Source organism: Globicephala melas, chromosome 4, assembly GCF_963455315.2.
Source record: "Globicephala melas chromosome 4, mGloMel1.2, whole genome shotgun sequence".
Classification (NCBI taxonomy): domain Eukaryota; kingdom Metazoa; phylum Chordata; class Mammalia; order Artiodactyla; family Delphinidae; genus Globicephala; species Globicephala melas.
In genome coordinates, this window is record NC_083317.1 from 1,697,847 (window position 1) to 1,724,329 (window position 26,483).

General features: G+C 56.8%; 2 protein-coding genes and 1 non-coding gene across 7 annotated transcripts in view; all 3 read right to left on the reverse strand.

The window, feature by feature from the left end:
• Positions 1-5,458: 5,458 nt before the first annotated feature.
• LRRC3 (leucine rich repeat containing 3) lies at positions 5,459-7,983 on the reverse strand. Its single transcript, XM_030835580.2, has 2 exons — positions 7,843-7,983; positions 5,459-7,040 (listed from the first exon to the last, which is right to left on the reverse strand). The coding sequence occupies exon 2, from the start codon at positions 6,887-6,889 to the stop codon at positions 6,116-6,118; it is 774 nt and encodes a 257-aa protein (XP_030691440.2). The 5' UTR covers positions 6,890-7,040; positions 7,843-7,983; the 3' UTR covers positions 5,459-6,115.
• A 10,412-nt stretch (positions 7,984-18,395) lies between these two features.
• Positions 18,396-26,483, reverse strand: part of TRPM2 (transient receptor potential cation channel subfamily M member 2) — a 50,003-nt gene continuing 41,915 nt past the window's right edge. For 4 of the 5 annotated variants that reach the window (XM_030835576.2, XM_030835575.2, XM_060297701.1 and 1 more), the window contains exons 26-33: positions 25,737-25,894; positions 25,058-25,134; positions 24,782-24,883; positions 23,450-23,536; positions 22,861-22,966; positions 21,237-21,338; positions 19,935-20,051; positions 18,397-19,288 (exon numbers count right to left, since the gene is read on the reverse strand). In XM_030835576.2, coding sequence (XP_030691436.1) covers positions 19,163-19,288; positions 19,935-20,051; positions 21,237-21,338; positions 22,861-22,966; positions 23,450-23,536; positions 24,782-24,883; positions 25,058-25,134; positions 25,737-25,894 — 875 coding nt within the window. In that variant the 3' untranslated portion in view covers positions 18,397-19,162. Of the gene's footprint in view, positions 19,289-19,934; positions 20,052-21,236; positions 21,339-22,860; positions 22,967-23,449; positions 23,537-24,781; positions 24,884-25,057; positions 25,135-25,736; positions 25,895-26,483 lie in introns of all 5 variants that reach the window. The other variant, XM_070045409.1, reaches the window with a different exon arrangement.
• LOC115841600 (Z6 small nucleolar RNA) lies at positions 21,295-21,371 on the reverse strand. Its single transcript, XR_004034901.1, has one exon. It is a non-coding gene; the product is annotated as a Z6 small nucleolar RNA (small nucleolar RNA).

Sequence of the window (26,483 nt, forward strand, 5' to 3'; positions counted from 1 at the left end):
ACATTCCCGACCGAGCCAGGCCCCCGTGAGAGCCCGCTGAGGTGCCCTGCCCGGCGTCACGTGCCGTCCACGTGCCCTCGTGGCCACTGCTCTTTCCCAGCGGGCAGCCTGCCCTGGGCCCACCAGGGGCCTGAGCGCTCATTTCCACGCCCGCTTCCTACAAGACCGTGCAGCTTGGCCGCCGCTGGGACCGACCTCATCCCCATCAGTCGGCACGGCCTCCGTGGGGTCCCCCGTGTGCAGCCCGCCCCCCGGCCCACCCTCACCAACTCCGGGCCCGGGCACCCACCCAGAAGCCCTTCCTCCAGGCCGGGTCCAAGCTGCTGTCCCTGAAGAGCTGTCCCTCCTGACACGTGGCCTCCTCAAGATGCTGCGCCCAGCCTGGCACTCGGGGGTCCCCCAACACCTGCCCTCGGGGCCCCCGGTTAGGGATCGGCAAGGCCTCGCCTCTCACCCTAGCCTGTGGGGGGCGAGGCTGAGCGGGACCCCCAGATGTCCCCTGGGCAAAGGAGAAATGAGCGCATGTGTGCGTGTGTGTGCGTACACACTTTGTGGGCACGTCTGCTGGCAGGGGCGAGTGTCCAGTGTATGGCCCTGTGTGAGCGTGAATGCATGCACCTGTGGGCTTGCCTGGTGGGTGTGCGTGCATGTGTGGTGAGCGTGTGTGTCTGGGTGAGCACGTGCGTACATGTGTATGAGTGTGTGGTGCACGTGTGTGCCCACTGCAGGTGTGTAGTATGCGTGTGTGTGGGGACCATGGAAGCCGGCGGGCTCGGAGTTCCCGCCCTGCTGTGGCCCCCGCACTATGGCCCTTTGTCTGGGAGGGTAGCTCCCATCTTGCAGGGAAGGGACTAAGGCCAACAGGTGAAGTGAGCTCCTGGGGTCACTCTTGGTCATTCAGCCAAGGCATTAAACACGTACTGACCCCAGAACTGGACTCAGTGAGAACGAGCAGGGCAGCCGTGGAGCTCAGATGGCCACCTGCTCCTAGCACAGCAGCCGCTCTCACAGTGGGGAGACTGTTAGTCCCCTGAAGCTGCTGTACCAAAGGACCACACACTTAGTGGCCTAAACAATACCAATTTATTTATTTATTTATTTTTATTTTTAATTTTTTTTGTGGTACGCGGGCCTCTCACTGCTGTGGCCTCTCCCGTTGCGGAGCACAGGCTCCGGACGCGCAGACTCAGCGGCCATGGCTCACGGGCCCAGCCGCTCCGCGGCATGTGGGATCTTCCCGGACCGGGGCACGAACCCGTGTCCCCTGCATCGGCAGGCGGACTGTCAACCACTGCACCACCAGGGAAGCCCCCAATTTATTTTCTTAAAATGCTAGAGGTCAGGAGTCCAAAACGGGTCTCACTGGGCTAAAACCAAGGTATGCAGGGCTGTTTCCTTCCAGAGGCTCCGAAAGAGAATCCATTCCCTGCCTCTTCCAGCTTCTAGGGGCTTCCCGCGTTCCTTCCCGCGTTCCTTCCCGCGTCCCTTCCCGCGTTCCTTCCCGCGTCCCTTCCCGCGTCCCTTCCCGCGTTCCTTCCCGCGCTCCTTCCTGCGTTCCTTCCTGCGCTCCTTCCTGCGTTCCTTCCTGCGTTCCTTGGCTGGTGGCCCATTTCCAATCTTCACAGGCTCCCGGGATTAGCACCTGGACATCCTGGGGGGCCACTGCTCTGCCCCCAGAACTGACCTGAAGGGCGAGGTGATGTGAAAGCAGAACTGGCTCACCGGGTGCCAGGCGGTGCCCCTGAGGGACCCCAGCATCAGTGCTAACAACCTCCAAACGGCCAACAGCCTTCTCGGGGCAGGAGAGGGCGTCTCGATTGTAGCTGCTGTCAATGGCCTTGAAGTAAAGACTCTCCCATGGACAACCTCAAGCTGTCATCACGGTGTCGACTGACTCACAAAATTCCTCAAAACCTGACAATCGGCCATCACGAGCCTGTTGGAGCCACTCCAGGCAGGCCCAGCACCCCCTGCACCCCAGCCCTGGCCCGGCTCTTCTAGCTGTGGGTTTGCAGTGCTGGCGGCTCCACAACACGGCAGGGTAGGCAGCGAGGGCAGGTCCGGCCCGGGTCGGGTCGCAGAGCCACAGATAACAGAGCCCCTCCGCAGTGGACTTAAGCACAAACGTTTATTGAGGATTCGCAGTCGGTAGGTGGGGAGGACAGTAGAATGGGGTTTGGGGCCAAGCCTCCAGGAAAGGCGACTCCAGAAACCGCCCCAGGCTCCTGCCATGGGGTGGGGGGGGGGCTGCCACGAGTCCAGAACATTCCATCTCCTCCACAGTCTGCAGTGCCTCCTCCCCAGGGAACTTAGTCCAGGACCCAAGTCTCGTGCAAACGCATCTTGGACAGCGGGCTGCAAGGGAGGCTGGGAAGCACCCGGCACAGGGCTGTCTACCCCCGCCTTTATCCCCGCCCCTCCGCCCCACCTCCCGCCTTTATCCCCGCCCCTCCGCCCCACCCCCCGCCTTTATCCCCGCCCCTCCGCCCCACCTCCTCCCTGGAGCAACTTTCCTCTAAGAAAAACACAACCAGGTTTAACGCCAGTCCCGCGTCTAATTTAAAACTGTCGTCCACCCTCCCTGCAGGGGGACTGAGGGACTGGGTCCCCGAGGTGGGGGGCAGCCCCTGGTTCCTGCACCGGGGCCCTTCCCGGAGAGGAACCATTTCAGGCATTCTCCCAGCCCCAGCCTCGAGGCCCTCCTACGGCCTTGCAGCCGACCTCGAGGAGGGGCCTGGGGTGCTTCTGGAGCAGAGCTGGGAGCCCAGCCCACCAGGGACAGCCTGTGTGTGTCAGGATGGCTCTGCTGGGGGCTCAGCAGTATGCCTGCTCATCCTCCAATGCTGGACCACCCAAGGGAGCAACTGTGGGTGTCTGGGGGCCCCAAAGTCCAAAGAGGAAGGGAGGTGGGGTGTCAGGAGGCCGTGAATGTAGGATGTCCCCTCCTAGGGTCAGGATCGGGGATGGGGCTCTGGTTTCCAAGGGGACTGTCCATGGTGAGGGCAGGGACCAAGAGAGCAAGCAGTCTCACGCCGGCCCAGAGCGGCTGGGCAGGGGGACCGGGCTCCCAAGTGGCCCATGAGCCCCTCACTGTCCCTCCCTTCCCCTCTGGCCCCCATGGGAAGGATGAGAGGCCCAGCTGGGTGGCTGTCAGGACGGTCCACTCACTCCGCCCCTCTGCCCCATAAGCAGCCCCAAAGTCATCCCACCCTGACCCCCAGACCCTGTGAAGTGCTACCTCCGCACGCAGGAGGGGCTTTGCAGAAGCGGGGCTGTGCGCACGAAGCTCTTTGAGGCCTCTCACCTAGACTGCGATGACAGCCAGGGGCCACCCATGTCCCCCGACTGAGGCACCCCCTTTGCTGTGTCCCCACCACTGTCAACAAGGGCCCCCTCTATGGGCCCGGCTTGACCCCGGCCTCCACATAACTAGAAGACAGCAGATGCCGGTTCATGCCGGCCCATCGGTGCTGGGCTGGAGGTGGAGGGTCAGCCCGAGGGCCCACGGGTCTGGGGATGGGCGTCTGCACTCCCACAGGGCAGCAAGGAACCGGGTGGGCCCAGGCAGGGCGTTGCCTTCAGCAGTCCCTTAGGGGAAGGGAGAGGAAGACAGAGGAGAGGAGGAGGGGGAAAAGGGCAAGGGGAGGGCTGGGCTCCCAGACACCAGGGCCGGGAGCTGCCATGAGCAGGAAGGAGCTTCCGGGTCCTGCTGGGCTTGGGAGAGAGGTATGCTCTCCGGGGAGACCCCACGAGGGGCGAGGAGGCCAGAAAGGCCAGGGGGCCCGGCAGCGCCCTGACTCTGGACCCGGGATGAGAGGGGGTGGGCCCTCGGGTGTGCTCTGGGCTCCTGGGCCCACTTCCTCTTCCCAGCAGGGCAGAACAGGAGCCCGGCAGGCCCACACCAGGGGGAAGGCTGGCTGGGCGCTGGGTACCAGCAAAGGCTGGGGGGAAAGAAGCCCCATGCGCCCCCAGAAGAGCATCTGGCTGGCATCAGGCTCTGGGCTGGTTCTGTGTAAGAGCAAATGAAGAGTTCCCTGGCAGCAAGGAAAGGGCCCCCCAAAGTGCCCAGGCTGGCTGGCACCTATGGGACACGAGCCGCAACGGCAAGACCCTGACATCTGCCCCCCCCTCCATCCAGGCCTCAGTCTGCTCTCTTCCCCTGACCCAGGGACTCAGGGTCACGTCCATCGGGCAAACCCGCCAGGTGACGGCTCCTTGTGCGGCTTGACCCCTCTCCCCACTGTGTGCTCCCCGGGATGCATGGGGAAGGGGGACCCCATTCACCCACAGAGCCCGTGTCCCGCTGGTCAGCCGGCGGCCACACGTACCTGCTCCCGTGGCGTTTGTCCCACGAGTGGACCGGCACCCAGGCCGGCTGCTCGGCGTTTTTAGTTCCCACTGGAAGGGTGGGTGGGCCGCTGGTTTCCTGAGGACCCCGGCACCATTCGCAGCCTCATCTGAGCCCTGCCCCCCACTCCTGCACCCTGGTCTGGGCGGTGGGCAGAAAAGGGCCCACCCCACACTCAGAGCACAGAGCCCCCGGTTCACACTGTGCGTGCTGTGCCCCCGGTGACCGCAGGCACGGCGCTGGGGTGTGGGAGGGCAGCGGCATCTGTTGGTTGTTTTTTTTTTTTTTTTTTTTTTTTGCGGTACACGGGCCTCTCACTGCTGTGGTCTCTCCCGTTGCGGAGCACAGGCTCCGGAAGCGCAGGCTCAGCGGCCATGGCTCACGGGCCTAGCCGCTCTGCGGCATGTGGGATCTTCCCGGATCGGGGCACGAACCCGCGTCCCCTGCATCGGCAGGCGGACTGTCAACCACTGCGCCACCAGGGAAGCCCTGTTGGTTGTTTTTTAACGCACCACAACTGAAAAATCGCGACGCGCTGCGCCAACGCGTAAATGTGTCCCCCACTGCCAGTCCCGTGACACTTTCCGAGTACAAACCTCCCTCGACCTTTACCCTTTCTAAGCATCTGTCCTTTATACCTTAGATCCATGAGCAATGTACCCCTGACTTGCTTCCCCCCAAAATATTTGAAGTAGTTTAAAATATAAACACTCATACAAAAAGACCGTGAAAAATAAAACTGGAAAGACAGATCAGGGTTACACAGGTGGAGGTAAAGTCTACCCTGAACATGAATTAGGTAAGAAAACTGAGCAGTAACGTAGCACTGAGAGTCCCGTCAGCAAAGCTGAAAAGGAGACAGAGTTCCCGTCGCTGGAGGAAACGAAGCAACCTGTCCAACAGCCCTGAAACAGAGGTCGGTCCTCCCATCCACTGCAAAGGAGCTGCTTAGTGAGTAGAAAAGCAAGGCATGGAGCGACCCAAGATGACAGGCTCCCTGGGGCGGGCCACAGCCGCAGGAGCAGGAATCGGGGACCGGCCACACTTCTCAGGCTGCTAACACGGCCCCCTGAGGAGCTACTATGGACCTTCCTCAGGTTTCTCTCCATGGTTTAATTTTTTTGGTTTTGGGTTGTTATTTTTTTTTTTTCCCTTCTCACTGGACTGAAATTTTGGTACAAGTGTTACTCTTAACAAACATTCTGAGAATAAACAAAGTTGACAGAGTTGTTCAAAGGTTACATGTTCCACTTATCTCCCGAGAAAAATCCGGTCTCTACCACTTGGCTGTGGAAAGAGCCCGGTGGTTAGAGGTGTTCAGGAAATACTGGGGAAGCAAAGGCAAACCAGTTCCACGGGGCAGGACGACCTGTGCCTACAACCAACAAAATGCACCCAACCTCCTTGGGGAGCCTCACTCATGGGCACGCACCCTTTCTCCTCTGAATGCTGGGGGCTTAGAGGCGGGCGCCCCGCGGGGCAGGCTCCCAGCGCGGAAGGGACGTCTCAGGATGGACGGCCCGGTTTTACATCCCAGCTGGATCACTTCCATTTCTCTGAGCCCGTGTCCCCATCTGTCATTGGGTCTGATGGCAGAACTGCCTGACCTGAAGGTGTCCTGTGGAAAGTGCTCTGTCAGAGTGAAACGCTGGACAGAAGCAGCCGTGTCACCCTCCCTGGGGGAACATCGAAGGCGGGACTCAGTCACCATCTACTACAAGAGTGACGGGAGACAGGTGGGCCTCGGCCTGCTCGAGCCATCGGGCGCTAGGGCGCAGGGCTGATGGGGTCCTTGGACACAGGAGTGCTGGGCAGGGACTTCAGGTACTCCAGGTGCCTCCTGGCGTCCTCCTGGTTCTGGCGCACGTAGTACACGACGTAGGCGATCACCATGGCGAACCAGCCGAACATGGTGAGCAGCATGGCCACATCGGTGGTCTTGTGGTGGACGCTGCAGAAGCTGACGCCAGAGTCGAGGGCCTGGATGAGCGGCTTCCCCACGTACTCCTCCTGCACCGCGGTGTGGCAGGCGATCTCGTCCACCGAGTCAGGGTCCAGCTTCAGCTCCCACAGGGCCTCCTGCAGGGCGCACTCGCAGTGCAGGGGGTTGTGGGACAGGCGTATCTTGGCGCTGAGCTTGCCCAGCGCGTCCTTAGGAATCCTGCGGATGTGATTGTGAGACAGGTCCAGCAGCCGCAGGCCCCCGGCCAGGCCCGAGAAGGCGGCGGGGCCGATGGTCTCGATGGCGTTCTGAGACAAGTCCAGCTCTCTCAGCTGGTTCAGGTGCTGGAAGGCTCCGTTGGGGATGCGGGCGATCTTGTTGGCATCAAGCTTCAGGAGCACAGCGTCAGTGGGGATGTCCTTGGGGATCTCCTGCAGGCCCCTCCCACTGCAATGGACGGCCACGGCCCCGGCATGGTCAGGGCACTGGCAGCTCTGCGGGCAAGAGGCACCCAACCGCAGGCAGAAGAGAAGCAGGAGGCAAGAGCCTCCCGTGGGGACCGGCAGGGAGGACGGGCCCTGTCTGCCCATGGGGCCCATCCTGACCACCTGCGGACAGATGGCACGCTGCTCTCAGTGCTGCGGTCTACACGCTTCCCCGCTCCCCGGTGCCGCTGCGGAAGGGACCATCCCACACAGACAGAAACTCTGCTTCCTCACGTGCCAGGAAGAACGGTGTTCTCTTTCGGTCCTAAAAGAGAGGAGCAGTCAGCGTCACCGGCGGTGGCCTGGCTGGGGACCCGGGGGCACACTTTGACTTTGGGGGAGATATCACAGCCAAACGGACACACTTGACCGGGGGGGGGGTCTCTGTGACTTACTCCTGGATATTCCCACTGCCACCCAGAAGAGTAAGGCTGTGCTGACTGCTGGCTGGGGGTTGTGCCCAGCAAAGCCGACCGAGAACACTGCCACCCTGCCCTGGACACACCCACTGCACACCTTGGGGGTCAGGGGCTTGGACAGCACGGGGTGATGGGAGTCCACCCCTCCTAGCTACTCAGGGCTGGAAAGCAGGAAGACTGGGCTGCAGGGTTTTCATAAGAAACTGGAATGCAAGGGCGACCGCCGGCCACCGCTGGGAGCCGAGCCGGCACCCTCATCCCCGCGGGGCTAGGCTGCTGTCAGAAGCTCAGCGCTTTGCTAATTGTGACAATCCCTTTGACAATTATAACATTAAAGCTCTTCTCTGTCGGCCCTAATGGGAACAGCCACCCGCACCGGCATCGCGGTCGGCGCCTTTTATTTCAATTATGTTTGAAAAAGGGAAACGAGAAAAGAGAAAAGCCAAGCCCTGGGCGCGCGGCCCGCGCTGGGCGTGGAGTGGCGGGGCCGCGCGGGGCCTGGGCGGGCGGGGCTCGGGCCCCAGGGGGACCCCAGACCTCGGACCTCGGGATCCCCAGGCTCCGGACCCTAAGGACCCCCGGGACTCCCGGCTGGGGGATGGACGGGGGCGGGGGTGTCCACGCTCCGGGATGAGACGGGAGCTTTACCTGCGCGGCCGCGTCCGGAGGCTGCTGTGCATGAGGCTCTCTGCCGCTTGGAGTCCGAGCCGGCGCCACGCCTGGAGGGCGGCGGCGACCCGAAGGCCTACGCCCAAGTCCGCGGCCGCTGGGTACACACGCGGCTCGGCCTGCGCTCCCGGGGCGGGGCCTGGGCGGAGTCTGGGGCGGAGCTGTGGGGCGGGGCGGAGTCCGGAGCGGGGCGGGGCCTGAACGACAGCAGGACCTGAGAATTAGGGGCGGGGCATGGGCGGAGCTTGTATGGCAGGACGCGGCCAGGACATCGCGGGGCCTAAAGATGGGCCGTGGGGCCAGGGCGAGGTCTGGCCGGAGTCTTGAGTGGGGCGGGGCCTGGACGATGGGGGGAGGGGGTCCTGAGGACGAAGGGTGTGGCCTTGGGCGGGGCCTACACGGGGCGGGGCCTGGGAGCCTAGCTTGTGGGAAGGCGTGAGTCGGGCCTGGGATCAGGATTTTAGACAGGAGTGTGTCTCCTGAGCTGTGGGCGGGGTCGTGGGGGGACCCCCCCCCGAGCCCCGCCCCTGCCCGTGTCCAGCCCCACCCCTGGCTCTGGCTCCAGGATGTGGGAGGCGGGGGCGGGGAAGTTGGAGACCCTCGGGTCAGCGCGAAACCCCAGAGCGTCTGTCTCAGGTATGGTGCCAGTGGCTGCCAAAGCGTTAATGGAGTTAGGTCTCCGCCCACCTGGGTCTCTTCCTGCCCACCCTCCATATCCCCACCCCCACTCCTCCACCTCGTGTCTTAGGGTCCATGCATGGGCGTCCAAGGCGCGTAGGCAATGTGGGGATTGAGCCAACCTTAGGGTTTTTATAACAGCTTTACTGTGGTGTAATTGATATACAGTAAACCACATATTCAAATTTGATACATTTTGACATTTGTATACACCCGTGAAACCATCACCACCTTAAAGTATTGATAGTAAATACCCCAGAGTTTCCCGTTTGCAATCCATCCCCTCTGATCCCCATCACCAGGCAAGCACTCATCTGCTCTATCACTAGATCAGTTTGCATTTCCTGTAATTTATATAAATGGAATCGTGGGTGTGTACGTTTTGTCTAGCTTCTCTCACTCAGCATAATTCATTTTGGTTCACCAGGTGCTGATGCGTTTATCAATGGTTATTCCTTCTGGAGCTGAGTAATGAGACATTGCAGGAATGTTCCACCATTTGTATATCCACTCACCTGCTCATGGAGATTTGGGTTGTTTCCAGTTGTTGGCTATTACAAAGAGAGCTGATATGAAAATTGTGTACAATCTTTGTTTGAAATACTCATTTCTCTTAGGTAAATATCTAGGAGTGGAATGACTGGATCATACAGTAGCTTATTTTTAACTTCTAAGAAACTGCCCAAGTGACAGTACGATTTTACATTCCTGTGCTGCGTATGCTGCACATCTTCACCAGCACTTGGTATGGTCCCTCTTTTTAATTTTACATATTCTAATAGGTGTGTAAGGGTATATCTCATTGTGGTTTTAATTTGTACTTCACTCATGACTTAAGTGTCTTTTCATCTGTTTATTTGCTGTCTATCTTTAAGGAAGTGTTCTGTTCAAATCTTTTACCCACTTTTAATTGAGTTGTTTTCTTATTTTGAGTTTTGAGAATTCCTTGTGATTTGTACCAGATATGTGATATGTATATATTTCTCAGATATGTGATATGTATATATTTTCTCTGATTCTGTGGGTTGTCTTTTCATTCTCTTTAAAGTTTTTCAAAGAGAAATTTTTAATTTTGATGAAGTCCAATTTATCAGTGTTTCTTCTGGTGTCATATGTAAGAAATCTTACATATTGCACTTATATTTTGCATTTGGGTCTATTATCCATTTTGAGTTAGTTTTGGTGTACAGTGTGAGGTACGATTCTTCCAACTTTGTTTTTCTATAAAGTTCTTCTGGTCATCCAAGATTCTTTGTATTTCCTCATGAATTTTAGAATCAGCTTGACAACTTCTACCCAAAAAGCTTAGTGGGGACTTCCCCAGCAGTCCCATGTTTAAGACTGTGTCTTCCAATGCAGGGTGTGTGGGTTCAATACCTGGTCGGGGAGCTAAGATCCCACATGCCTCGGGGTGCAGCCAAAAATTAAAAACAAAAACAAAAAAGCCTAGTGGGCTTTTGTGTGGGATTGCATTGAATCTACAGATCAGTTTAAGAGAATTAACATCTTGACAATATTGAGTATTCCAATCCATGAACATGGTATATCTTCTCATTTATTTAGAGCTTCTTTTATTTCTTTCATTTGTGTTTTGTAGTTTTTGGTTTACAGATCTCACACATCTTTTGTCAGATTTAGCTCTGATTTTTTAATGCTATTGTAAATGGTATTTTAAGTTCAATTTATCTTTGTTAAATGCTAATATATAGAAATAAAATAGATTTTTATATACTGATCTGAACTTTGCTAAACTCACTTATTAGTTCTAGTAACTTTTTAATAGAAGCCTTAGGATTTTCTACATTTACAGTCACGTTATCTGCAAATAAAAAGAGTGTTACTGCTTTCTTCCAGCCTGAATGTCTTTTACTTCATTTTCATACCTAACTGTGCTGGCTAGAGCCCTAGTTCAATACCGAATAGGAGGAGTGACAGCAGATAACCTTGTTCCTCTTGACCTTAAGGGGAAACATTCAGTCTTTCACATTAAGAATAATGTTGACTGTAGGGTTTTGCAGCTGTCCTTATCAGTATAAGAAAGCATCCTTCGATTACTAGTTTGCTGAGAGTTTTTAACAGGAATGGATGTTGGATTTTGTCAAACTTTTTTTCTACATCTATGAAGAATATTTTTATTAGTCTATTAATATGACGGATTATACTGATTGACTTTCAAGTGTTAAATCAACCTTGTGTCCTTGAAATAAATCTCACTGGCTCATGATGTATTATTATTTTTACATGCTGTGGAATTATTTAATAGATACAGAGTTGCTGAGGTTATTTTTTTCTTTGACTGAATGTTATAGCTTGCATCTCTCAAGGAATTGCCCATTTCATCAAATCTGTTGAATTTATCAGCATAAAATTGCTCATCCTTTCAATATAGAGTATGAAGTGATGTCACCTCTTTCATTCCTGATGTTGGTGCTTTGTGTCTTCTCTCTTTCCTTTTACTGACCAGTCAGTATGGAAGTGTGTCAATTTTATTGATAATCTCAAAGAACCAGTTCTTAGTTTCATAGATTTCTCTATTTTTTTCCTTTTCTTTTTTCCATTGACTTCTACTCTAATCTTTTACTTACATTAATTTTCTTTTCTTTTTCTAGTATCTTAAGGAGGAAGATGAGCTCACTGATTTGAGAGCTTTCTTATTCTCTAGTATAGGCATATCTTGGAGATATTGCAGGTTCAGGTCCAGACTACTGCAATAAAGTGAATATCAAGATAAAACGAGTCGCTTAAAGTTTTGGTTTCCCAGTACATATAAAACTTATGTTTACACTATACTGTAGTCTATGAAGTGTGCAATAGCATTATGTCTAAAAAAATTTATATAACTTAATTTTAAAATGTTTTATTGCTAAAAAAAACGTTAACCATCGTCTAGTAGTAGCACCAAAGATTACTGATCGCTGATCACCATAACAGATGTAATAACAATGAAAAAGTTTGAAATATCAAAAGAATTACCAAAATGTTACGGAGAGATACGAAGTGAACAAATGCTGTTGGAAAAAATGGTGCCAATAGACTTGCTCGACTCAGGGTTGCCACAAACCTTCAATTTGTAAGAGACACAATATCTGCAAAGTGCAATAAAGCAAAGCGCAGTAAGACAAGTTATGCCTGCGTAGGCGTATGAATTTCCAAGTCTTGCTCTAGCTGTGTCCCAAAAACTCTATGTTGTATTTTCATATTCATTAAGTTTGAAATATTTGCAAATACACCTTTTGATATCTTTTTGACCCATGGGTTTGGAAGGACGTTATTTCATTTCCAGATATTTGAGGATTTTGCAGAGATTATTCTGCATTTGATTATTAATTTAGATCCATTGTTGTTAGAGAACATACACTGTATGTGTCAGATCCTTTTAAACTTATTTAGACTCATTTTAAGGACCAGAATATGGCCCATGTTAAAAATTGTTATGTGTGTACTTAAATATGTGTTCTGTTGCTCAGAGGAATATTCTATAAATATTGGTGAAGTCAAGTCTGCTGACGGTATGATTACCGATTTTCCATCTACTTGCTTCTTAATTATCGACAGAGGTGTGTTGAGGTTCCTGAGATCTGTCTGTCACTCCTTGCAGTTCTATCATTTTTTGTTTCACGCATTTTGAAGGCTTATATTCGAATTAGTATGTCCTCTTGATTAATCAACCACTTTATCATTATGAAAAGAGCCTCCTTATCCCCAGATTCTTTGCCTTGAATTCTACTTTTCTGACACTAACAGCCACTCCAGCTCTCTGTTCTGATGGGTTAGCGTATGGGATAAGATATGGGATAAGATATGGGATATCTTCCTCCATCCTTTTGCTTTTAACCTCCTATGTCTTTTTAAAAAATATTTTTATTGGAGTATAGTTGATTTACAATGTTGTGTTAGTTTCAGGTGTACAGCAAAGTGAATCAGTTATACATATACGTATATCAAATCTTTTCCCATATAGGGCATTACAGAGTATTGAGTAGAGTTCCCTGTGCTATAGAGCAGGTTCTTTTTTTCTTTTTTTCTAATAATATTCTTTTTTCTTTCTTTTTCTTTTTTTTTTAAACCCCACGTTTGTTTATTTATTTATTTTTGGCTGTGTTGGGTCTTCATTTCTGTGCGAGAGATTTCTCTAGTTGTGGCAAGCGGGGGCCACTCTTCATCGCGGTGCGCGGGCCTCTCACTATCTCGGCCTCTCTTGTTGCGGAGCACAGGCTCCAGACGCGCAGTCTCAGTAGTTGTGGCTTGCGGGCCTAGCTGCTCCGCGGCATGTGTGATCTTCCCAGACCAGGGCTCAAACCCGTGTCCCCTGCATTAGCAGGCAGATTCTCAACCACTGTGCCACCAGGGAAGCCCAGAGCAGGTTCTTATTAGTTACCCGTTTTATATATAGTAGTGTGTATATGTCAGTCCCAATCTCCCCATTTACCCCTCCCCCCTCCTATGTCTTTAGTTTCCTTCAGGATTTCCATGGCATCAAAGTTTCATCCTCCATATATTAACTGCAAAGGGAAAAAATAATAGCTTTACAGTGAAGAAACCCAGCAGAAACTACCTTACATATGTGTCCAAGGTTAATATCATCAGTAATAATACAGACTGACATCATGTAGCCCTTGACACCACGGGCTGAGAAAGACACAGCATCACTGCCATGGTATTCTTGCCCAAAACGCACGATCTCTTTCCAATCGTGGGAACACGTCAGACATACCCAAATTGAAAGGCACTTTTTACAAAGTGACTGATCAGTACTCTTCCAAAATGGAGAGATCGTAAAAGACAAGAAATGGCAACTAAATGGGATGTGGGATCCTGGAATATCCCCGGGCACAGTGGGGAAACGGGGCGCACAATAAGGCTGGTGGTGCAGGTGATGGCTTGGTAACCCACATCCACAGGGTGACGGGAACCGTGAGCTCCCGTCTGTCCTCTGTTTCTGCCCCATTTGTCCCTCTGCTCTGTTTCCTTTTCCTCTTTTCCTGCCTTCTTCCGGACTGAGTCCTTTTTGAGCCCATTTTCTCCCTCTAGTTGACTCCTAGCTGGGACTCTTCACTGCTATGCCAGTGGCCACTTTAGGGGGTGGTGTCAGCTGTCACTTCTCATCACAGACCGCGTCAGGTCACATCAGACCACCTGCCGCGTAGGGTGGGAGCCCTGCAGGGTGTGCCCGTCCCCGGCCGTGCAGTGGACATCCACGTGGGTAGGAGCCCCTCCAATCTTACCATCAACAGTCTTTTAAAGGGATATAAATAAGACGAGCCGTGCAGCTGCCGCTATGTTATTGTAGAGTAGATTGAAGGGGGAGCCCCAAATTATGGAATATTTTTAATATTTAAGTTAAACACATGAATGTGGTCACCACCCAAAAGTACAGACATTATGCAGTGGGGGGAGGGACAGACACTCGAGTTCATGCTGTGGCTTCTGTTTATGGAAAGGTCAAGATCAGGTGGTGGAGGCAGGGACGGGGAGGAGGTGCGAGGGGGCTGCTGGGGCTGCACGTTCTGTGTCTTGATCTGGGTGCTGGTCGTCAACATAAGTAAAAAACCCACCAAGCTGCTCACACTTCAGATGTGGGCGGGCGACTGAGGGCGTGTAACTCCTCAATAAAAGAAAACAATGGTGTGCTGGCCACGTGTGCGTTCCCAGGTGGTTGCGCGTGTAGGTGATGGATAGAATGATGGCTGGGTCCGTTCAGGTGCAGTGTTGCCCTCCTGCACCTCACTGGTCCGTGGCCTCACTAGCTGATGACGTCGGCGTCTCCACTGAAGGTGCTGGCAGCCGGCCGGGTCCAGGCCGCAGGGCCACGCGAGAGCCTGGCTCACTGTCTACTCCAGACCACGAGCCTGCTCTCAGAAATACCAGAAACCTTCTAATGCCATCCTGGCCACGTGGTCTGCCCACTTAGCTGCCCTTATAGATGTGACTGGGCTCCGTGCTGATTGCATCACCCATTTATCCACCTAGAACCCAGGCCTTCTGACTCCAGGGAGAAAGCACGATGCTCCCGCTGGTTAATTGCTTCCCATCAGGCAGGCTGCTTTGCTAGCAAGGTCTGCGTGCACCTCCCTGGGGAGGGGGTGGGAGGGAGCAGAGCCTGCTGCAGCCACTATGGTGGGGATGAATAAAACATCCTGGCAAGGCCGAAACCTTGCCTGCCCACAAAGACACCTCAGAGAAGCCTGGGACCGGGCCATCCTTGCGGCGTGGCCGGCCGTCTAGCTGTGTGCTCACCGCCCTGCTCCCCCACCTGCCCGTCCACAGTCAGCAGCGTGGCCCTCAGCCGCCCTGCCTCCTGCCCTCGTGCAGCCGTGGGGACCCTCAGACAGAACCCCAGGCCGGCCAGGCTCTGCTGACTGCAGCCAGCTCGTGGGTAGGGGCTGGACCCAGAGCACCTGACAGAGCCCGCTCGCTGCCCAGCACCACAAAAGCAGGGCCTGAGCTCACCAACGAGCCTTGATGGATGGATTGCCTTGGGCAACGTTACCCGCAGCAGCTTGGGACAGACTCGGCCTCCTCCTACACTCCCTGGATCTCCCGGAATTCCTGGATCGAAAAGCCCTGACGTTGGTTCCCCTCGAGGGTTTCCCGAGCACTGGGCCTGAGCAGCTAGGGCCCAGCCCCCCGCGCCCTTCCCGAAGCCCTTCGGAACCAAAGGGCCTCACGCCTCAGTGTGGGAGCAGAGGGCGGCCCATTTCCCAGGGAAGTGGAGGCCACCTGCACCTTATCTAGTAGTTCTGGGTTCCAGGGCAGTCTCCCTCGCCCCCGCCCCCCCCCCCCCGCCCCAGCACACAGTCCCCCGCCCAGGTCTCTCACTCTTCCTCTTCTCCAAGTTTTGTCCACTTTGTTGCCCTTTTTCAAGAGCCGAGTTCTGAATATATTCACCACATGCCAGTTCTCACTTTTTCCCGCTCATTAAATGCTGACTTGGTCCCTGCCTGAGCCCCTAGATTGATGCTGTAGCTATTTTTTGAGCTTCTTGAGTCATAATCTCAGATAATTTACTTTCACTTTTTTTTTTTTTTGTGGTACATGGGCCTCTCACTGTTGTGGCCTCTCCCGTTGCGGAGCACAGGCTCCGGACGCGCAGGCTCAGCGGCCATGGCTCACGGGCCCAGCCTCTCCGCGGCATGTGGGATGCTCCCGGACCGGGGCACGAACCCGTGTCCCCTGCATCGGCAGGCGGACTCTCAACCACTGCGCCACCGGGGAAGCCCTACTTTCACTCTTTTCATTTTCAGATAAGTGCATTTAGGGTCTTAGCTGTTCCCTCCCGAGACTTTCAGCCCCAGCCCTGGGCTGGGACCTGGGACTCTCACTGTCTGGCTCTGGCTGCTCCCCAGGAGGGTGCAGGTCTCGGGCGGGAGGTGGACGGCGTGGAATCACATGCGGCACCCAGCCCGCAGGCCTCACTTGCCCCAAATCCCGAGCGGCAGGGGTGGCCCTGGACCTACTGCCAACCAGAGGCTCGGGGACAGCAACTGCTCTCCCCACAGAGACACTGCCGCTCCCCATTGGTCCTCCTGCCCTGAAACTAGAGGCTCCGGAGTGAGGACGGAAGCCCCCCACCAGGGAGGGCAGAGGGTGGGGCGCCGCAGTGGCCTTGCCCGACGCCGCCTCAGCTCCCTTCCAGTGGTCAGGGGACTGGTCACTCACGTCCCGGGAAGGCACCTGGAACCACGTCCTCTTCCGGGGCACAGCTGCGTTCTAACATAACGCTTCGGAAGCTGTGAGCCGAGCGTGGCCTCAGCGATGGAGCTCCCTTGGAGACTTGCCGAGATCCACACACTTGCTGGGTGTGATGCACGCCCACTTCTGTGAATGTTCCGTGTCTGAGAACCATGTGTCTCTTCCGGGCCATGTTGTTGTGGTGGTGGGTACAGAATGACACACACGCCATAGACTGTGTGTACATATATGTGCGTATTACACGTCATTTACTCTGCCAATATGCATATACATTACACACATTGTACCTAGAAACATTGCACACGACTTACACATAAACACATGTATGTGCAAGTTATGCATAATATATGTGTATATAATATGTATTTATAGAGAAATACACACACGCATAGTACGTAGGTAAACATGCACACACACGCCACACAGAGTGACCTCAATCCTGTTGACTGCGTTATTCAAATTCCGCCCTATTTTTCTTTTACTCCTTGATTCCTTGATTTCTGAGAGAAAAGTCTCAAACATTACTGTGAATTTGCCCATTTCTCCATGAATTTCTATCAATTTTGTATTATATATTTAAAAAGGTATTGTTCTAGGTGGAGAGCAGTTCACAGAAGTGCTACCTTCTTAAAGGACTTATACCTTTTCCCACTCAAATATTCCCCTTTGTCCTTAAAAGGACAAACTCGAGCCTTGGGCTCTGTCCTCTGCTGGACCTGTCTCCCCAGTGTTCCTTCTGGGAGTGTTTGCTAGGATGCATCCCTTGTGCTGTCATCTAGTACATGTGTCTTTTGGGTGATAGAGAAAAACATATAGTAAAGAAAAGAAATTTTTTAATTTAGTTTTTATCCCAATATGACTCACAATTTGTGCCATAATTGCTTCCTGCCATTTTATTCTATGTGAACCATCTTCTATTGATATTTTTTCTTTCCTTGATTTGGTCGTTCCTTTTGTTTCCTCCGGTGGTTTGACATTATTCCTCTCTTTCTATCCTCTGGAGGTCACCCTGGGCCTGTGATAGATACACTTACAGGTCCCACCGCCTGCGTTTCTCTCCCAGCGCTATGCCCGGTCAGTATCTATTTCTTCCTCATGAGCAAGAGGAGACCTGCGCTGCACTTGGATTCTCTGCGTTTGTTCTCCTGCCGGCTCCCAGGGAGACCAGCTGGGGTTTCAACAAGAAGCTATCATTAAATTTTCTTTTTATATTATGCCTCAACAATGGCAGGACTTGGCCCTACATTTACTGGTTCCTTTGCTTCCACAGAGCTCAGTCTGTGCATGCATGCATGTGTGTGTGTGTGTGTGTGTGTGTGTGTTGGACTAAATGTTTTTGTCCCTCCCCAAAATTCCTACATTGAAGCCATAATCCCCAGTGTGACTGCATTTGGAGGGAGGACCTCTAAGGAAGTAGGGTTAAATGAGGTCATAAGGGTGGGGCCCTGACTTGATAGAATTAGTGCCCCTATAAGAGAAGAACCAGAGCTCCCCACCTCTCTCCTGCACACTCCAAGGAAAGGTCACCTGAGGACAGAGTTCAAGGTGGCTGTGGCCAAGCAGGGGAGAGCCCTCACCAGGAACCACCCTGCCCACACCTTGACCCCCCACTCCCAGCCTCCAGAACTGTGAGAAAGTGAATGTTCCATCTGTGGTGCCTTGTTCTGCAGCCCAAGCTGACCAAGACAGTGTGTTTTGCTTTTCTGTAATTCATCTTTGTGAAATTCTTTCAGAAAGGGTGCATGAGGAACACACTTTCTGGGTCCTTATGCTTCTAAAAGGTCTTTGTTTGGTGCTGCCACGTGAACACTAGTTTGGCTGGATATGAGATTCTAGATAAAAAACCAAGGCCCCCACAGTGGCTGAGCGCCTGCAGGGTAGGGGGCCAGGGGGGAAGCGCAAGGGGCTGAGTCCCAAGCTGGGGGCCAGAGCCGGGGTCTAGGAAATGAGGAAGAGGTAGTGTGTGTGTGTGTGTGTGTGTGTGTGTGTGTGTGTGTGTTGGGGGGGGTGTTGATTGGAGGAGAAATCATGAGTTTGGACCGGAGGGGCTGCAGGCTGTCCACAGGAGACCCCCTCAGGCCCCAGGAAGCTTGGCTGTGGGCTGGGTGAGGTCTTGGTGACCCAGACACAGGCCCTTGACCACTGCTTGTGTCTATAACTTTATTTGAGGGAATCACAGAAGAGGCGGGCGAGGCTGGTGTAGGAAAGCGGATTTAATGTGGGGTTTTCACAACATTCCACGGCTCCTGATGGCCTGAGTCGCTGATGCTGAACTGGGTGGCCCCTCAGTCCACACCTACCGCCCGCTCCTCCCGGGATCTCAGGGTGGGGGTTGGGGGCACCATGTGCAGGAGAGCCCCCGCCCGCACGGGGCGTCTGCGTCCTCCCCGCCTGGGTCCCGGGGCAGCACACAGGCAGAGACGTGTGCATTTCGGGAGGAGGCCGGAGCTTGCCTGCACGTCCTGCGCTGCTAAGGGGCTCAGCCCTGACAGCCAAGGGAGATGGGTCCCATGGTGCCCCGCCCCAGGCCAGGCAAGGGGCTGAGTTAGGTCCCGGTGGAGGCCCTCTCGGGGGTGTGGGCCTGAGCAGGAGGCCACAGGGGAACCCCGACTCTCCAGGAGGTGCCAGGCTTGGGTGGAGATGCCTCTGATGGTGGACATGCTGCTCACAGGATGTGGCCAGGAGGGTGTCCACTGGCCGCCAGCAGGCTCGGGAGAAGCAGTGTTGGCTGGTGGAGTCCCCGTGGCCACCTCAACCCTGAGGCCCTGCCTCGTGGCCGGAGTCCACCTGCTCCCTGCTCAGCTCTCCTCCCAGGGCACCCCGAAGCCTCCCAGTTCAACAGCTGGGCAAGAGGGGCTGCTGATCCGGGCGGGCCGTGGGTGGAGCAGCTCTGCCGGCCCCTGCAGAGCTGCCCGGCTGCGTCCCCAGGCTAGTAGTAGGCCCCGAACAAGGCGGCCACCTTCTGGAGGATGGCCTTGTGGTTGGCGTACAGAGGGATGCGCTCGTCCACCACCTGCCACCGGATGGACACCCCCGCATCGCAGGAGTACAGGTGCTGCGAGGACAGGGGTAAGATCCTGACTCCCTCCTGAGCCGGCCCTGCCCCCACCCAGACACCCCGAGACTACAGACGTCAGGGGGTGACGGGGGCCCCACGGCCTGGCTCCTGGCCCTGCCACAGGCCTGGCCAATGGCCGCGTGCTTTATCCTTCTGCTGCACAGGCACGAATCAGAAAATGCCCACAAAGCCTTAAAAACCCTTGAAGGAGGAGAGAGAAGAGGTGCAGCCTTGTTCTGGGGTTTTCTGTCTGCAGACACAGCCCGGGTTTTGTTCCCTGGGACTTCCTGGTCCCAGTTCTGGATTAGGGATACGTAGGACTGATCTAAGTACTGGGGATGGCAACCCCACATAAGTGCTGGAACCAGCCTCCCCTGGGTGTGAGCCTGGAGGCCCCCAGCGTTCCTGGCCAGCCCCGACTGTGCCCCAGCCACCTTCTGCTGCCCTCTGGCCTCTCCCGGATGCCCCCTTGGTACCCTCTGGGCACAACTCTGACCCACGCAGCTCCCACTCTCTGGTCCTGGCCAGCTCTGGCCCCAGGCCCCGGAACCCCTCAGACCCCTCCCTATAGACCCCGAGGCTCTCTGGAGCACTGATCCCCCGGTCCCCCCATTCCTCAGAGCCTGAGACCCAGGCCACATACAGAGTTCAGCCTCTTCAGCTCCACGTCGCTCTGGTCTGGAAAGTGGACGCTCACGGCCACCGTCTCGATCCAGGCGTTGTCCGTGTTCCTTGGGTCATCCACGTACCCTTTGTACACCTGGGAGGCAGCACAGGTGTGAGCTGTTTCGCCTGATGGACCCCTGAGGCCCCCGGCTTTCTCCCAGAGGAAGGGGCCCCATGCTTTCTCTGCAACCGGTCCGGGTCTGGGATGCTCTGAGCACAGCTGTCCACTGCACCCAAGCCCCTCCTGGCTCTCCCTCACCCCATCCACCTGCCCCCAACACCACCTTCAGCCTGACTGACACATCGTGGGGACCCACAGCCTCACTCATCTCCCTTCTGGTCTCTGGCCTGCTACCCAGACCTGCCTCGACTGTCTTTGGGAGGATTAAAAAGGGTCAGTGGACCTCAAAACATTACGCAAAGTGAAAGAAGCCAGACACCAGAGGCTGCACGCTGTGTGATTCCACCTATAATAACCGTCCAGAGCAGGCAAACCCACAGAGACCGAAAGCAGCCTCGCGGGTGCCCGGGGCGGGGGAGAGAAGGGAGTGACTGCCGACGGGTATGGGCTTCCTTTTGGGGTGATGGAATGTTCTGGAACCAGACAGAGGTGGTGACCACACCACGCCGTCTGTGTACTAAATACCACTGAACTGCTCACTTCAAAGTGGTTCCTTTTCTGTTGTTTGGATTTTACCTCAACAAATAAAGAAGTTTATTTCTACAGAGCAGAGAAAAGAGAGATGGCAGTGCTCCCTGTGGGGCTGCAGGGGATGAGCCTGTGAAACTGCTTGGTTTGTAGGGCAAAACCGCAAACATCAGCCATTGCCCATTGCGTCCTGAGACGCCGCAGAGACAGAACCAGCAACGACTCGGATGCCCACTTGGAGGACTGTTTAAAGAAATCATGGCACAAAATATTATGTGGTCCTGAAAAAGAGCGAGGTGGATTCGGAAATGTGGACCTAAAAATATGGCCTTTGCAAATTAACTGAAAAGTGAGTTACGTCTTTGTGCCCAGCTGTGCTCAGGGCAAGAGGGAGTGTGGGCCGGACACCAGGCGTGCCCCGGCCCCAGGGTGGCAGAGGCTGTGGCCCCCCACTTGATCTCGGGAGGAGCAAACCCAGACAGAGAGAGAAGGCGAGGGGCCCAGAGCCGCGGACACGTGGGTCCCTCCAGGAGGCTCCCTAGCTCCACGCAGCCCGCCCTGCAGCTGTCACGACCCGCACCTTGGGGCCCCAGATGCACAGGTGTGAGCAGAGCAGAAAGATGACCTCACCTCCATGCCCTGCGTCAGCAGGCTCTCGAAGGAAGGCCAGAACTCTCTCCGGAGGACCTGCTTCAGCTTCCGGGGCAGCGTCTCTCCTGGTTCCCGGGAGCCCTGAGCAGAGAGGGAGGAAGGGACGGGTCAGCATGGCTGTCTGGGGACCTGCTTCCTCTGGCCACCTGCCCAGCGTGGGCAGCGGGCCAGCACCCTGGAGCCACAGGCGGACGAGTGTCTGACAGCAGCTGCCTCGGGGCTGGAGTGACATTGCCCAGAGCCCAGAGTCCACGTCAGCCCGCGGGGCAGGAGGGTGGCCCAGCCTTGAGGCGCGCAGGGCACTGTGGGGAGGCAGCCCCCTGACCTCCACCACCCTGCGCACCAGCTGGGCTGTGTCCTGTCTGCGTGCATCCCTGTCCCCGTGTCCAGCCTCTGCTCTCGCACACCAGGCTCCCGGCCACTCCCGACACCCCAGACACGGGCCTGCACCCGCACTCCCCTCTCCATCCATCTAGGGGACTCTCTCAGTCCACATCAAGTCCATCCACGTAGGCCCTGGAGACGCCCTAGCCCCTCGCTGGGGGGGTGGGGGCTGGCTCTCGGGGACACAGGGACACAGCTCAGAAGATGCCCGTCGGCAGGAGAGACCTAAGTGCCAGAGAGGGAGGCTGAATGCTGCCAGAGAACCCGTGGGAGGAGAGGGCCGGGCCTGGGCTCAGAGCCGCGCTCCCTCAGCTCGAGGGCACAGGGGCTATGGCTGCGGGAACGAGAGCCGCCCAGGGCCCTGGAATCCTGGTTGGGGTCTGAAGACCCTCAGTGGCACCACTGCCCCCCACACACCCATTAACTTGCTGTCACAGCAGAGCAGCTGCTGGGCCACTGGGTGGGTGGTGGGGAAACCCGACGGCCTCTTGCTGAGCTGGGCGAATCACGGACTCCCGGGTACAGGCTCAGAGGAGGGGACCCCGGACAGAGCTGCACCCAGAGACCAGCCGGGGGCCTGGTGGGCGACACGGTCCTCCTGCCAGGGTCAGCCTACTCCAACCCCAGAGCAGTGACAGGGTCGTGGGGGGCAGAGGGCAGATTGACGGGTCAGAATCTGAGCGGTTGGGCCTGCTTGGATAGGACAGGCCCAGGGCCTTCCATACCCCAATTCTGTCACCACAAGGCCTCTGGGGTGCACGCCGGCCTTCAGTCCTGCAAGGAGCTGCTGCCCTTGAGCTGAGGGCCTGTGCACCCCCGTCCCCAGCCCCAGGCTCAGCTCGGGCCCCAGGGCTAGGGGCAGGTGCGCGCCTGAGACACCCACCTGGGAGCCGCGTCTGACCCCAACCCCTGAGCCCTGCAGGGAGACCCAGTCTAGCCTCCGAGGCAGCCCCAGCCCTGGGCCTGGTGCCCCCCGGGATGCAGTACATGCTCAATTAGTGCTTACACTCCGAAGAGCCCCTGAACCCATTTTCACAACCGCAAAACAAGGTACTAGGAGGGAGAATTCCCTCTAAAAGGCAAGGACCGGCCTCTGTCATTCAGAACCAAGGATCGAGTCTGAGCCGTGCAGGGCAGCGACCACAGGCGGGTGGTGCTCCTTCGCTGGGTGGAACGCACAAAGGCGCGCAGGGCCCCGGGACGGCGGGCGCGGGCTCACCCCGGGCAGCACCCAGTGCTCTGAGAGGGAGCGCTTCACCACCAGCACCTCCAGCATCTTCTTTATGCCCTTCCTGCAGATGGCGCCGTCCTGGTTCCGCCTCCAGCTGCAGGAGGGACGGTCTGATGTCAGCCCCTCCCCCGCTGCGGGGGAGGCCAAGGCACCCCCCACTCCTGAGCACCTGCTCCAGGGGCACAGAGATAGTAACCACCGCTCCCATGACTGCTGGTCTGACTAGAACGGGTAGGCCTTTTGGGAGCGTATTTTTCTATCAAAAGCCTTAACGCAGCACGCGCCCTGGACCCAGCCCTTCCACCCCGGGACTCTTTGGAAATGACGGGTAGATGGATATGCACTTTCATTTTGTCCGCGCAGTGAGCCCTGGCCCTGGCTTTGTCCCTCCCCCAAGGGGCCTCTGAGGGAGGGGGACCCACAGGGAAAGGAGGGCAGCCTGGGGGCAGGAAGGGCCTGGGCTTTCCTAGGGGCATAGACACTCCTGCCCTGTGTTTTGGGGCGCGCCCGTGCTTATCCAGGCCACTACGGGGTAGGGCGCGTGGCGCACGCTGTGTGCTCATCCGGGGCTACTCACCGGGTGACCACGGGCTGCAGCGTGTGGTTGGGGCCAAAGCAGCTGAGGTCCCCGCGCCCGCGCAGCCCTGTGCGGCCCATGGGGTTCCTGGACGGACAGGGGTCTGCTCAGCCTGCCGCCTGCAGCTGGAGAGCCAGGCCGCGGCAGCAGGCGGGGCCTCTGACGGGGCACGTGCCGGTGCCGCCCACACCTGCCCCGGCCCAGGATGGACGGGAGCAGGGAGGAGGCCACCGTATAGAGTCCTGGAGAGGACCCCCGACACCCACGGGCCCCTTGACCGGTCTGGCTGACTCCGCATCACCCACTGGGGCTGTCCACCCCGAATCCTGTCCCTGGGGGACTCCAAGGCTTCAGGTCACCTTGGCGTGAGTTGGAAAGGAAAGGAGTCTTCTTGGGAGCAGAAGCCCAGCCCCACCGCAGACCCCCCAAGAGAGCGCCTGACCGACCATCGTGCTGCGTCCGAGGGCCTCAGCCGGCCTGTGACCTGGCACCCGACGGTTCCCCCAGCCCCGCCGTGACACTCCGTCCTGCTCTCGTCCTGAACACCACGTCCCCCTAGTCCCCTCCCCTGTCCAGGGCTGGAGACGCTCCTGGACACGTCTGTTCTCCTGCCCCACCCATCTCCCACCACCTCCTTCCACAGCCTCTGCTCCCTGTTCCAGAACCTTCCCCAGAGGCCCACCACACACCTCCTCCCCCAGGTGCCCTCAACGACCGCCTGCTCATGGAGCCCCCACGTCCTGGCCACCTGTGGTCCCTCCGCAGATGCTGACTGCCCCTCCCTCGGCCTCCGCCCTGTGGTGCTGCTTCCCTAGCAAACCCCATCAGAGGAGGCCCTCTGACCTCCAAACCCCAGGCTGGCTCACAGTAGGCGTCCACTAAGTGCTTGCTGGGCCTGACGCCATGGGTCACCTGACATCTTTATGCTGATTCTTCACCTGTACAGTGGGGCTCAGTGCCCGTCCCTACAGAGAACAGACCTGGAAACACCTCCGTCCCCTACACGTAACCCCAGGGGCCCTTTAACAGCTCCCCCGCTTCATTCTCACGATCGGTGCAGCTGGCAGCCGGGCGGTCCACGTCTTACCCCATTTCCACACCACAGGAACGGAAGCCGTAAAGGTTACATCGGGGGACGAGGGCGCAGCGCCCAGGCCAGCGGGACCAGCCCACGGCCCCCGCCTCCCCACGAAGGAAACGCCTTATGTGGGTGTTTCTTTTCTTCCGTATTTTGTTTGTTTTTATCAGAAAAGCGCCCACATTGCCGGAGAGGAAACCTGACCCCAGAAGGAAACCCCCAGAGGCCGCGGAGAAGGGCCAGGCTGCACTCACAGAGGGAGCCCATCCTGCACAGTGTAGACCCCATGGAAGCTGCGCCGGTCCAAGCATCCATCCACCGCGTTGTAGTTGATCCTGGACAGAGGCTCCAGGGCGCTGGGAGCGAGAGGAGAGGTCGCATCCCCGACAAAGATGGTGGGATGCAGAGCGGCCGTGGTGAGCCCTCAGGGGGTCCACCACGAGGGCCCCTCCCCGGCCGCAGCCCTCCCAGCATGGCCCAGCCCCCAGGGAGGACGGGCCACCCGTCCAGGCGGGAAGCAGGGCACTCACTCCCCCACAGGGTCCACCAGGTCCTTGTTTTTCCTGTCGGCCGTGTAGAAGGGCGGGCTGTAGATAAGGAACTCCGTCTGCACGACATGGGGGCTCCCCTCAGTCGGTCACCACCCCAGGTCAGCTGGCACCCAGGACGGCTGACCTCAGAGCCCAAGACCCTGGGACGGCCCAAAGGGCCTGGGAGCCCGAGCTCAGCAGACCTGAGGACACACACACCCGGCCCAGCCCCCAGGATGGGGGTGAGGGGCTAGGCTGGGCTCTAGAGGGGAGAAGGGGTCCCAGTGGCAGAGACTGGGGAAGAGTAACAGCCTGGAATGTTCCAAGGAAAACTAGAGAGAAGACCGGGGGGGCACCCACATGCCTCAACCATCTCTCCCTCTCTCTCTCCACCTCCAGCCTCCCTGGCACTCAGAAACAGGGCAGGGACCGTTCACTGGGGACAGGGGGTCGGAAAAGAAGGGCAGTCGGCTGTGTGTGGATGGAGGCCCACCAGCGTCCTGGCTCAAACCCCAGCTCCATCCCCTCTGGCCACGTGGACCGCGTGCCTCTGTTTTCTCATCTGTTGTCATGTCCCTGTGAGGCCTCAGCGGGCTCATCCCGCCCAGGGGGCTGGACTGCTTCCCCCCAGGACACCAGGCCCCTGCAGCCTGGTGGACGCGGCAGAACAGGCACTCACCTCCCAGGGCACCTTCTCGTTGGGCACTGGGAAACGCTGGACGGGGCAGTTGGGGTAGAGGAGGTGCCTGGCATCCACGTGGTAGGCGTCGCCCGGGTCCTCCACCTTCAGCTCGCCGTCCAGCTCAGGGTCCCGCCCCACCGAGGCCTTCTGGGGTGCTGGGAATGGGAACAGCCCCACGGAGCTGTGGGCAAAGCTGGGCCCGGACTTGGGTTCCAGGCGCGCAGGACGGGGCCATCCTCTATGGTCCTTTCCCCCAAACTTCTGGGCTGCCTCTACCTCCCCAAGCCTGGATTGAATGCCAGCCCCAAAGAGGGTACCCTCCCCAGGGCCCCCAGCACTGCGGCCCAGGAGGACAGAGACCTGGGGGCAGGCAACCACCACCTTGGACAGCTCCCAGCAGAGCTCTCAGTAATTAGCTGGACGCACAGGCCCTTACAGAAGCTTGGCCAGCTGAGGAGAGCACACTGCTCCTTCCGGGCCGGCAACACCCCAGGAGGGTTACTCATGCCCATTTCTTGGCCGACTGCAAATGTAGGAACAAAAACTTGCTTTCTGTCACCCAGTCGACGTGACTGGGTCTCGGGTATCTGCTGGAGCTGCCCCCACTTTGTACCTTGATGCACAGGAGGATGGGGCTGTGGGCCAGGCGACCTCTGGAAGTCCCCAGCCTGGTCAAGCAGGGGACTTGGCCACACTCTGCACATGTATCTGTGGGGTGGGCCATGCTCCCCGAGGCACTGGGCC

Coding starts and splice junctions, on each gene's coding strand:
- LRRC3 (XM_030835580.2), bottom strand. CDS start 6,889: ATGGGCCCCATGGGCAGACAGGGCCCGTCCTCCCTGCCGGTCCCCACG.